The following is a 13,196-nucleotide window of genomic DNA, read 5'->3' on the forward strand; positions in this document are numbered from 1 at the left end:
CCTAATGTGGCCCATAAGTGAGATCATAGTCCAAGAAAACAGCAACAGGGGAATAAGTAGGAAAAAAAAGAATGGTACGTACACTCATAAACCAAAAACATAAAATCTTTCCTGACTGGAAGCTGGATTATTCCTCCCCTGAGACAAAACTGATGCCACAGTTCTGGCTTTAAATGTTCACCCTCAAGGAAAAGCTCTGGAGAGCGTAAATGTGAAGTGCTTTTGGAAAGGAAGGAAGCACAAGGGAAGCTGACTTCCGATCCTCAACCCCCAAGCTAGAGAATCCTCCTAGTAATTTTCTTCCTCTTTCCCTGTTTTCTAACTTCCCACTTAAAAATCGCTCCTCTCCAGCTCCACTCTGAGTGTATTTAAAAGAGGCTTCATGATAAATCCAATCCGGCTGCGGTTTTACTAGGAATGTTATGATTTGGACTTAAAACTGTCCAGATTCTCTCCGGATGATTACTTTATGGAAAAACATTATCAATCAAAAAGATAAGAGGACAAAGTAGTAAAGTGTGTAGACTGGGTATTTAGCCACCTAGCCTTATATAGGAATCTATTGATAAACACATATTGCCTGATAGAACCAGCTTGTAAAAATAAAAAAAGCTTTATTTTAAAAAAGCAACTGTTTTTGAGACTTTACATAATTTATGACAAAAGTATGTTTCTTGAAAGCCAATTTTTAGATTGTACATAACTTTATGTGTGTGTGTTTTTTGACATGGTAATGCTCTCTTGATCTCATCTACTTTGTGAAATGCAGCAGTCCTTCATGCAGAAAAATACCCACAAAACATGATGGTGCAAATCTAATACGGCACAACTAGGATGGAGTTCCCAAGCTTAGAAGCATCTGTCTTTTTCCTCCAAATTCAACAAAGATCATTAAGCAGTTATATTTCAGTTCCTTCCAAAAATTTACATTTTTGTGCCTTGAATGCATTTTGCAAACTCTAATCTGAGTTTTAATGTTGCTTTTGTAAGACAGTGGCTTCTTTTTCTCTGAGTGAACTTTCAGCCAATGTATGAATAATAACACTCTCTCACCAGCTTCAGTTTAGGTCTTTACAAGGTCTTTTGCATTATTCCACGACTAATACACACATTTTGTACCAAAACAGGCCTTCCTACTAAACGCAATGGCTGACTATTTAACTGATACATGTAATTGGTTAAGTATATCAATTAAAAAGATACATGCCTCAGATTTGTATTTATTGAGTGTACTGTAGTACCTACAACATGTGTATATTTTACAGTGTACCTTAAGTATGTTAGATAAGAATTGTATACATACATTAAATTACAGTAGCTGCTGAGAAGTTAGGCTTCTGAAGAGGACATTGATAAGAGGAAGTAAATATGTGTTGCTAAGCATATTTGTTATTCCTAACAAATATACCATCTTCTCCATGTGAATAAATTAAAAAAAACTGGAAGAATTCTGTCTGATTTAATGTCAGACAGTAAGAAAAATATATTAGCCTTTTTATACGTTGAATGTAAATATCTGATTCCAACTGCAAAACAGCATTGCCAGTTTTGTTATATACCAAAATCTTACTTCAATAAAACTTCACAAAATCAAAATATTCATATGAAAACAAATGTTTTACCCCAAGACCATAAAAATGATCATACTTCATGAAAATCTTATTATCTTCAGCTTTTGAACAAAGTACAAGTACATAAGAATGAATCTTTATAATTTAGATTAGCCAGACCAAGAGTCAATATTTGATAACATAAACTAAATTGTTGATACTGCTTTTACATAAGGTAGGTCATCCATTTCTGTGATTTCAGAATGTAGACACAGAGAGTATCTTGTCTCAGTTTATTTTTAGCCAAATACAATGGGATAACTAAATAAGTAAACATTAACACATATATTGGAGAAATTAAAGGCTGACCCTTTGTTTTTGACAGTGAGCAATGCATTTCTGCATATGGGAGGAGGAGGAGCAGCTTGATCTTTAAAGAGATGATTTGTTTTGCATTCTGCTATGTGAAATGTAACATGGTGACAGTTTTAACAAATATGTAATAAACATATATTTTTAAAAAGTTGTATGCTGCAGATTTAAGTCTTAAAGTATGGCACAATTCATGAAAAAACAACAACAACAAAAAACAGTCAATCCTTCTAGCTAACCTAAAAAATACTGAGCTCTTCCTTCTAAGCAAGAGTCCTCCTAGCGCTAGTCGTTTAGCTTTAGGTTAATTCTGTGAACTTTTAACTGCCCTGGAATGGAAAACCGTAAATACTGCAACCTAATTCACTGCCAGCTGCTGTCATTTATTCTGAATTACTATATTCCACCAATTTCCCCTGTAAAATGTTTTTTAAATGCTGGGAAATATTAACACAACATTACAGCAGGCAATTAAAGCACTGCTCCACTCATGAACTCTGGAACAACAACAAAAACCGGGCTTGTTTTGGAGGCTAATGTGTTGCTGATTGATTTATAAAGTGTCTTTTGCAGGTTTACTCATAGTTCACTATTTATTTAGTGCCCACAAACCACATTTCCTGCCCCGAGCACCGCAAGAAAGCCCCAAACTACTGCTTGTCACATCCTCACATGCTCTCATTAAGAAGATTTAAATCCTACCACAACAGTTTAATATCACCAATTACACTAAGCATAATGAGTCATTAGATAGCATTCATAACTTTTACTTTACAAGGAATAAAAAAAGGTAAAGGCTCCAGACAACATATAATACTGACTCCAATCATGGCACTTAGAGTTTACAGGGTCAAAACTGCATAGGTAAATTTTGATGAGAATAAATTTTACCTGCCTCAGGGACCCAATCATAATGTTTGTTTTCAATTGCCTGTCGTTTATAAAACCTGCTGTTTTACAGTCTTAGCTCTATTAAACATCACAATACCCACCTGAGCTCATAAATCAACAGGAGGAATGAACATTAAGAATGAGACCTTAAATTACAAGCAGAGGAACTCCGCACTGCAGGGATACATTTCTGTTTAAGAGCTAACTGGCTGTATGGAAAATAAAAAGTACTTCATTCAAATAAATTAAATATTTTATTTAGCAAATAAAATATTTCACATAGTGTATGCATACAGTTACGTAAATAAGTAAAATTGCATGCTAAATTAAAATTAGGGTTTTTTTTGTATTTTGTATTTTTTTTGCATTATAAATTCTCCACTCTTACCAAATACCTTTATTCCAAAAAACTCTGAACGACTCTGCTGCTCTAGACACGCCTTGTGCGTCTGCATGTAAAACTCATGCACTACACTTTCATTGGCTTACCACATACTGCCTGAGGAATCCCTTTCACCAAATGCACTGTACGAGCCATCCTGCCGTTTATAGGTCAGCTGTCTTTGGTAACCTGGATAACAACAGAAAACAGGTTTGCTGTGAAGAGGAGAAATATCTGGAATGATTAACTCTCTGAGTTTCCCATGCAGAATTTGTGAATACTCTTATTTTCATGAGTAGCGTGACCAGTATTAATAAAAGTCTTGTCCACGCAACAACTTTTGATATTAATGGAAGAAAATGTCAAAAGAGAGAAAAATAATGTTAGTAAGGCTGAGTGATGCAATTTGTGATATACAATCCAAAATGTAAAAGTTTACAGTATATGTGCTCATAAGTTGATTTATGGAAACATTGAGTACTTTTGTCACTCATTTCAGAAAGTGAAATTCATAAAATATATAGATTCATTACACACAGAGTGAAATATCTCAAGCCTTTATGTCTTGTTATTTTGATAATAATAGCTTATAGAAACGTTTGTGTCTGAGAAAATTTGTGATAATGTTAAATAGTGGGAACTTATGAGGGGCCGTTTAGGACAAAATTTACGTTTTGTCTCTCACACACTACCAAAAAGTCTCGCATACTCCAAAAAAGTACCCACGCACACTCCAAAAATTTACGTTTTGTCTCTCACACACTACCAAAAAGTCTCGCATACTCCAAAAAAATAGCCTCGCACACTCCAAAAAATTACGTTTTGTCCCTCACACACTACCAAAAACTCACGCATACTCAAAAAAATTACATTTTGTCTCTCACACACTACCAAAAACTCACGCATACTCAAAAAAATAGCCACGCACACTCAAAAATTACTCACGCACATTCAAAAAATACTCAAATTGCGTATACACACACTACTAAAATGTCACACACACACACACAAACGTTAACTTTCTCGCTCACATACACTACTACCAGCTCGCTCACATACACTGTACTAACAGCTCGCACATTCACAAACGTTAACTTTCTCGCTCACATACACTACTACCAGCTCGCGCACATACACACAAACGTTAATTTTCTCGCTCACATACACTGCTAACAGCTCGCTCACATACACTGCTAACAGCTCGCACACACACAGACGTTTATCTCTCACATACACAAGACTAAAGTTGAACACACACACAGTACTAAGACTCGTTTTATGTATGTGTGAGAGCGAGACTTTTTATGAATGTGTGAGAGCGACACTCTTTTTGAATGTGTGAGAGTTGTCACGGAAGAGGCGGGGCATAATTTTTGGATCAAACTGCGCATGCGTAGATCCTAAACTATAAGTTTCGATTGTTGACTCACTGTATGTTCTATTACTTAGTATATTTGTGCTTTTAAATATATATAGAACGTTTAACTTTCTTGTAGATTAAATGTGCTATAGAAATAAATGAATCTGATTGATTGATTAAAAAGAGCAAAATTGCTGTAGTACAATCTGTCCACTGGGTGCCAGTATTACAGGAATTATTAACCGGCGCCAACTAGTGCCGAAGAAGAAAGAGTTTGCTATACCGAACATGGCTAACTCTAATTCGAAACGAGAGAGAATTGGTCAGGCAGCTGCCATTTTAAACACCATTCTATCTTCTCCGGAGGCAACCAGCACTTTGGCAGGCGCATTAAACGATTCAACGACTGCCCGCAGTGCTACAGTAGATTCAGAACTCTCATCTCTGTTCCGTTCCGGAGCGGTGTTTAAAATGGCAGCTGCCTGACCAATTTTCTCTCGTTTCGAATTAGAGTTAGCCATGTTCGGTATAGCAAACTCTTTCTTCTTCGGCACTAGTTGGCGCCGGTTAATAATTCCTGTAATACTGGCACCCAGTGGACAGATTGTACTACAGCAATTTTGCTCTTTTTAATCAATCAATCAGATTCATTTATTTCTATAGCACATTTAATCTACAAGAAAGTTAAACGTTCTATATATATTTAAAAGCACAAATATACTAAGTAATAGAACATACAGTGAGTCAACAATCGAAACTTATAGTTTAGGATCTACGCATGCGCAGTTTGATCCAAAAATTATGCCCCGCCTCTTCCGTGACAACTCTCACACATTCAAAAAGAGTGTCGCTCTCACACATTCATAAAAAGTCTCGCTCTCACACATACATAAAACGAGTCTTAGTACTGTGTGTGTGTTCAACTTTAGTCTTGTGTATGTGAGAGATAAACGTCTGTGTGTGTGCGAGCTGTTAGCAGTGTATGTGAGCGAGAAAATTAACGTTTGTGTGTATGTGCGCGAGCTGGTAGAAGTGTATGTGAGCGAGAAAATTAACGTTTGTGTGTATGTGCGCGAGCTGGTAGTAGTGTATGTGAGCGAGAAAGTTAACGTTTGTGTGTGTGTGTGTGACATTTTAGTAGTGTGTGTATACGCAATTTGAGTATTTTTTGAATGTGCGTGAGTAATTTTTGAGTGTGCGTGGCTATTTTTTTGAGTATGCGTGAGTTTTTGGTAGTGTGTGAGAGACAAAATGTAATTTTTTTGAGTATGCGAGAGTTTTTGGTAGTGTGTGAGAGACAAAACGTAATTTTTTGAGTATGCGAGGCTATTTTTTGAGTATGCGTGAGTTTTTGGTAGTGTGTGAGGGACAAAACGTAATTTTTTGGAGTGTGCGAGGCTATTTTTTTGGAGTATGCGAGAGTTTTTGGTAGTGTGTGAGAGACAAAACGTAATTTTTTGGAGTGTGCGAGGCTATTTTTTTGGAGTATGCGAGACTTTTTGGTAGTGTGTGAGAGACAAAACGTAATTTTTTGGAGTGTGCGTGGCTACTTTTTTGGAGTATGCGAGAGTTTTTGGTAGTGTGTGAGAGACAAAACGTAATTTTTTGGAGTGTGCGTGGCTACTTTTTTGGAGTATGCGAGACTTTTTGGTAGTGTGTGAGATACAAAACGTAATTTTTTGGAGTGTGCGTGGCTACTTTTTTGGAGTATGCGAGACTTTTTGGTAGTGTGTGAGAGACAAAACGTAAATTTTGTCCTAAACGGCCCCTCATAGGAACTTGTGGTGTCACACCCTAATTAGCCAATTAAGTCAAAATATTTGAAAATATTTTCTGAACCTCCAAATGTTTTCTCAGTCTGTGTCTGTAGGCTGCTGAGTTGAAAGGGAAGGGAAATTATATAAATTGAGAGCAGCTGCAGATGAAAGTGAAATTTGTATTTAATTTGGAAATCAAGGTCCCAGCGTCTAGAAAAAGAGTTCAGAATCCATGTTGCTGTAAGTTCAATGTGAAGTTTTCACATTCCGATAGTTTTAGGCGAAATGCCATCTGCTGACCTTGGTCCAATGTGTTTTCTGAAGTTCACATTCTATACAGCCGTCTACCAGGATTCTTTTAAAGCACTTCTTGCTTTCATCTGCTGACAAACTTTATGGAGATGCTCATTTCACTGACCCACACTAGCAAAGGTAATGAAAGCTGATTCAGTGACCATGTTGTTCCTGTTCTTGATTGATCAGCAAACTGGCCTGACCTGAACCCCATAGAAAATCAACAGGATATTGTCAAGAGGAAGATGAGCGACACCAGACCCAACAATGTAGATGACCTGACAGTTTCATTTCTGACATGAATATGTATTGAACATATTTACTGTATATTTTTTGAGACACACTTGTGTTTGCAACTTGCTTGAATATCATCCAATTAGAATGAAGGTAAACTACATAATAGAAAATAACAGACTTGGTAAATTGTGGATTATCTTGTTGTTCCCTTGTTTTACCGAGTTCCTTGCCAACTTGAACAGTCAAGAGGTACTTGGAAAGTGTAAAGAAAGCAAAATAAAGCAGAAATGCTATTTTTCAAGGGTAAGGTAAGAATCTTCTGTTAGACTGAGGTTGAAAGGGTGCTGCAAAGCATCTGTCACTAATAGACAACAGACAATTTGCATTGTTATGCTTTTATTGAAAACTAATTTTTTTTTCTTTGAGGGCAACTTCCTGAGGGCTAGCTTCATGGAGTGCACACATTATGGCAGTCAGACCAGATTTCACCTAATTATCTATCTTATTGAGGTGGACAACTGGGTGAAACTGAGGGACAAAGTGGACTGAAACTTTTGTTTTGCTCTTTGTTTAATGTTTAATGTATCTGTATATGTTGCTAGTCAGTTGTGTGTGTGTTAAATAATTTTCTTAGTAATTCTTAGTAATTTAGATTTAGATTTCTTTGTAACTGCTTTGTTTAGTGGAAACAGCCTCAACCTTAGTGGTAGTGTCTCTATCTATTGAAGTAGGCTTGTAGAATGTTTGGGGAGGTTTTCTTTTTATGAAAAGGGTGGGCTGCTTTAGAGCTTTATGTTGGCCTGACCACTGATGCTGTGACCCTGTGCCAGAACCTGTAACTGGGTTCTGCAACACAAAACGCCACACAGGTAGAATTACATATGAATGTAAGACAAAAACTTGGCCTCCAGTTTCATTACCTTGAAGCAGATAGTCCGTGGCTTCGTTTTCAACCTCAGGACTCAGCTGCCCGGTCTTCTGAAGGTACTTCAGAACAAAAACATTGGGTGCAAAGTGAATCATGTTCTGCTCTCCACAGCCAAAGGGCAGCCGCAGCAGTTTATCCAAGTTGTTCAGAGTTGGTCCCATTACGTCTCCTGTTACAGGTGCACAGACGTATGCATAATTTTTTTTTATGTGTTACACTGAAAAAGTAAGTGTATTTTAGAGTCAATTAAATAGCAGTTTTACAGTGTGACCACAGATAATTTCAGTACCTTACAAAAGTATTTACACCTCTTGAACTTTAACCACATTTGACACAACCACAAGCTTCCATGTTATTGTGATGAGTTTATATGACAGACTACCACAAAGTAGAGCACAACTCTAAAATTCTTTACAAATACAAAAATGTAAACTCTTGGGAGAATTTACATCAACCCCTACAAACTTTTAATTCTCTAAATAAAATTCTGTACAATCAGTTACCTTCAGAAGTCACTTATTTCATAATCCAAGTCTTGAGGTTAATTTAATATCACTAAAAAGCCAGATGTTAACCTCAAGACTTGTATCTATCACAAGTGGAATGAAGTTCTTGCTATCACATGAAATCCTGACAGAGTATTTTGAGAATATGAAAAGTTTAAGGTGTATGAATACTTCTGAAAGGCACTGTGTATGCCTCCAACCATAAACTACCATACCAATCATAAATGCAGTGGCTCTTTCCGATCCAGGCACCATGTTGTGTGGTATCCCAAGAGTGAAGGCCTCATTATGGTCATCATCAGAGTCCTCCTTCCTCCAGATTTTAAACTCTCCTACAGAGCCCCACCCAGTTGAGAACCCAATGTGTTGCACCTAGATGGACAAAAACATACGCATACATTTCAAAATAATCTATAAGCATAAAGTACCAAAATTTTGTACATCATACCATGAAAAAGTCAAACCTGTCCTGGAAACTGGCCTGCCCACTGCAGGATGATAGATTCATTGGATGGATGCAAACCATGGCCCACCTAGACAGAAGAAAATGCAGACAGAGGAAAGTAAAACATGTCTTGATAATGTTTTTATAATTCGGGAAAATATTTAATCCTACACCCTGTCAATCAAAAGACATCAGTAATAAAATGAATCAGCTTGAGAAATATCCTGATATACTCCATCTTTCTAAGATGCGGTTGATCCCAACAAAATATAATTAGATATTTAATAGCCTAACGTACACCACGTACGTTAGGCGTGATGTACATTAGCCACACGTACACCACGTGTAATCCATCACCTGATTGAACCAAAGGACGTGCAAGGCAGAAGTACACAATAACTGCATCACAAAATGATGAGTTTGTTATACACACACAACCACACCCTCACCCCCCCACACACGCATATATATATATGTTTTTCTCCTACCTGTACCAAGCCTCCTTGCCAGCTGATCCAAAAACTGCGGAACTCATCCCAGGACAGTATCCCTGGTGTGGACACACTGACCAGGGGGTCACCCATTTTGCCCAAGGAAATCCAGGAGCGAGTATTTTGCCTCCCTCCGAGTACAATCTCAAGCATCTCTGCACTGTCGTGTGGACTAGCAGAGAGGGCGATGTGGGCGTCGTTGTGGGTCTTCACAGCCACCTCAAACTGTGTCATCTTGGATGGCTTTTTGACATACTGATACTCATATTTATTAGGAGTGGAAATGTGGATTCTCTCTAAAAGGGATAATATGAAATACACTTTTGTTGGGAAAGTTTTGGGCATGATTGTTGCACACTAAATACTTATATATTTCAATTAAATATTATTAGAAAAAAAGACTCTTTTTAGGAACACATTTGGTTTTTGGAAAACATTTTTTAGAACTTATAATTGAAACATATTTGCACTAACCATTGGGACAGAAGAAAACACTGTAGGTATAGTCTCTTGATAGCCCCTCTGGCTGCAAGCATTTTGTAAAGCATAGAAAAAAGAAAAGCAAGCAGTTTGCCATTATAATGTGTTCAAGCAGTATATAAACAGTTTTTAATAAATGACAATGAATGTCTACTCTTTTACCTCAACAAAGACAGTCCTGCGAACATAATCGTTGCCAATGGGGATCCTCTTTTCATCTGCATAATTACCACTCTTGCCTGACAGTATTCCATCTGAACAGCAACTTGGTGAACTGTAGGCAATAGCTCGAGCTTTAAAGATAAAAAAAAAAAAAACAGAATCATTCATGATTTCAAATTTTATACATTCTCTAGAAATATATCTGCTGCATTTTTCCTAGCAAGAAATATTTTCACAAAAGACAGAGAAATAACTATTTTAACTATTTTGCCAACATGCTCTTAAGCTGACAAATTAATTGATTGGAAATTTGACCATCAATTTTTACAGAAAATTTGCAGAGTAACTTGGACTCTGAGTGAATATGAATAGGCAAATAAACAAAAGTGAATAATCTAGCCCCCAAACTAAGGAGAAAATTAAGAAGCAAGTGATGCTAAGGTAATGTGGTTTCTCTAAATCCATGGAGAATTTCACAGCAGTCCTAAAGGTTTTCAAAGAACAACTGAAACCGGGCATCTGTTTTTGATATAGTCCAGCAAAAAGTTAGAGATCCACCAGTACATCCGAAAAACTGCTTTTCATTTGAACTCCTTAAACCCAACCGGGGCATATCGGCCTATTTCAACCACATGAATCCCTCTTACTGAGCCAAAGTCATTTGAGGATTGTTTTGCTGGATGTGCTGCTGGTACTGCCAACATCTCTTTTATTTCATCTCTCCACTGATGTCCAGTTGATTGAATGGTGCTGTCAAAGATTTTTCTTAGAATGCTCAATGTCTTATCTTTTACAGGAACCAAGCTGCACTCCATCCTGCCCATTGAAAATAAATAACATCCTTCTGTAAACCTCTTTCAGAAATCTGGTTAGTTTTTGTTGGTTCTCCAACCAAGGCAATGTCTGGTCACATGTAGGGCCACAATCATCTGCAGTTTTGTGATGAGGTAGGAGTGCTGGCAGAGGACAGTCTGGTAGAGGTCGGTTGTTCCTAAATCAGACATAATGGTCTCCTTGGAAGGTCTGGTCCCCTCTGATTAAAGTATAAAGCAGTTAGAACTTTGTACACATGCACTGGAGGCTTTAGCTTTTGGGGCCAGCACTGATTCCACTCTTTGTAAGAGCCCTTAAACAAGGAGTGAGAATGCCCACCAAGGTTTTTGCTTGGTCTATGAGCCAGTCTATGTCAGTTGGCATTTCTTCCCAAACCAGCAGAGGTTCAGCCATTTGATTCAGGTGTGTTGGACACATTTAAAAGTTGTAGAACACCAGGCCTTGAGAATCCCTCCAATATATTATAGTTGGAACTGTCTTTTTATCTGTATAATTACAAATAGTGGTTGTCAGTAATCTATGCAGACTGTAGTTTGAGGTATGATGTTTCAAAGTGGTAAAAAAGATGAGTGCCAACAATCAATAAGCACCATTAAACAGCTGCTGAGAATGTTCTCTGAGGTTATTAGCATCAGCTAAACCATAAAGCTTCAACACTGCTGAAACCCTGTCTGAAAATATACATGTCACATAAAAACTGAATCTGAACCGCAAGGAAAAATAATATAACAATGGATTTAAGAGGTTAAAAAAATAACAATAGATGAAAAGGGCCATATCCCTAATTATCTGGGTGTCAAACATGTTTCTAGATGGACACCCAGTTCGCTTCATGTGGAGGACATTGGCAATCTGGCACTGTGCCAAGATGAGTCTCTTTGTGTGTGTGTAGCGAAAAGGAAACACAAGAGGCCAGGAAACTATGAGTGGGGCTATGGGGGGCCCCTTGACCGCTGGTGACCTGAAAACTCATCAACATGCCACTGAGTGTCACAGTGCAGCTCTGGTTACTCTCCCCTACTGCTGGTCAGCTTTGTTTTCACATGCGCTCAGGAGGGGACTGCTTGTAACCAGGGTGGGTGACCAGATCACACACAGCTCAGCCTCTTGGCCCACACTCCATTCCCAAAGGGCTGGCTTTTCTGTAAGGACTCACACTGAGCGGACCCAATGTCCTAGCGAAAAGCTTATCATGCTTGATAATGATCATTATGCTTAATGATATAGTCTGATTTGCATAATCAAAAATCTGATTAGTTCTCCAGCAGGAATAACTGTTTTGCTGCTCTGACAAACTGGGACAAGAACTGTGAACCTAACTAGTGCAGGGAAGATAAAGTCTTAATTAGACTTTATCAATAAACTGCAGCTTAAAATATATATAAAGTGATGGAATACCTGTGATGTTTGCAGATCCCAGTTCAGTGAATGACAACACAATGGACGTAGGAATAGCCTCTCCAGGAGCAACGCATTTCTTTCTGGTAAGATGATGCTTTCCAGGATGGCCAATAAACTTGATACCTTTTGGAATAGATACTTTTACATGTACCTAAGAGAGAAAAAGACAAATAAGAACCACTTGACCTCATATGACGGCAGAAAATGACATAATCTTTGTTCTATCTCCCTCATATTGCGTGTTTCCTCAAACTGCCGAAAGAAAAGAGTTTTTGGGTTTTTTTTAAATTAACATTTCATCAAGCTTATTTCCATGCTGCTTGACTTAATGCCTCTCAGGCTTCATGAAGGATTAAAGTGTGGTCGTCATCCAGTTTTCACAGGGCGCGGTACCGCAAACAGGGTCTTTTAACAGTTCTTTATCTCCATGCCACGAGTCATAAATAACTGAGCAGCAAATATAAGAATCACATGTTTTAGGGGTGGACATCAAAGAAAGGGCGATTCTGGTTTGCATATTCACCAAACATGACATCAGGGCAGCACACGCAAAGACCATTTAACAGGCTCATCTGCACAAATCATGATGTCATGTAAATGGAGTGCAGGATGGGTCCATTTAAGGCCAGAATAAAGTTTGGATAGCTCTTCAAAGTGAGTGCTACAAACTATTTTGGAGCTAAAAATCAACTCTTCACATTGCCTTCCTCAGGAATTTCAAATACCTCTTCTCAAATACTTATCTACTTTTGAATGGTGCAAACTTAAAGATTCAGAGAAACAGATTACAGAAATTGCTGAAATTACTGAAAAGCAAGGCTAGCGAAAAAAATCATCACTAGTCATTAGTCACTAATAATTTTTTAAAATGTAGGATAAGTTGTGCTACAATAACAAACACCTCTGAATGTCCACCAACAAATTTCTGGGGTCCATGGAATACAGAACAATAAACCTTTTTTTAAATGTATAAATCAAAACATTTTATAGTGATCCAATATGTGTAAATGGATAATAATTCACTGTTAAACTGCATATTGAAGCTGACATACAGAGCCTGTCCATAATAACAAAGATATTTTGAATTGCATCTGTTTCCTTTAGCT

At 37.6% G+C, this 13,196-nt stretch overlaps 1 protein-coding gene across 1 annotated transcript in view; it reads right to left on the reverse strand.

Moving 5' to 3' along the window:
* Positions 1 to 13,196, reverse strand: part of cpamd8 (C3 and PZP like, alpha-2-macroglobulin domain containing 8) — a 45,392-nt gene that overhangs the window by 15,395 nt on the left and 16,801 nt on the right. Inside the window, exons 21-28 of the mRNA XM_023340075.1 lie at positions 12,088 to 12,241; positions 9,856 to 9,986; positions 9,688 to 9,739; positions 9,211 to 9,509; positions 8,742 to 8,810; positions 8,493 to 8,649; positions 7,764 to 7,940; positions 3,303 to 3,384 (exon numbers count right to left, since the gene is read on the reverse strand). Of these exons, the coding sequence (XP_023195843.1) occupies positions 3,303 to 3,384; positions 7,764 to 7,940; positions 8,493 to 8,649; positions 8,742 to 8,810; positions 9,211 to 9,509; positions 9,688 to 9,739; positions 9,856 to 9,986; positions 12,088 to 12,241 (1,121 nt within the window). The remainder of the gene's footprint in view (positions 1 to 3,302; positions 3,385 to 7,763; positions 7,941 to 8,492; positions 8,650 to 8,741; positions 8,811 to 9,210; positions 9,510 to 9,687; positions 9,740 to 9,855; positions 9,987 to 12,087; positions 12,242 to 13,196) is intronic.

This window comes from Xiphophorus maculatus, chromosome 9 (genome assembly GCF_002775205.1).
Source record: "Xiphophorus maculatus strain JP 163 A chromosome 9, X_maculatus-5.0-male, whole genome shotgun sequence".
NCBI lineage: Eukaryota > Metazoa > Chordata > Actinopteri > Cyprinodontiformes > Poeciliidae > Xiphophorus > Xiphophorus maculatus.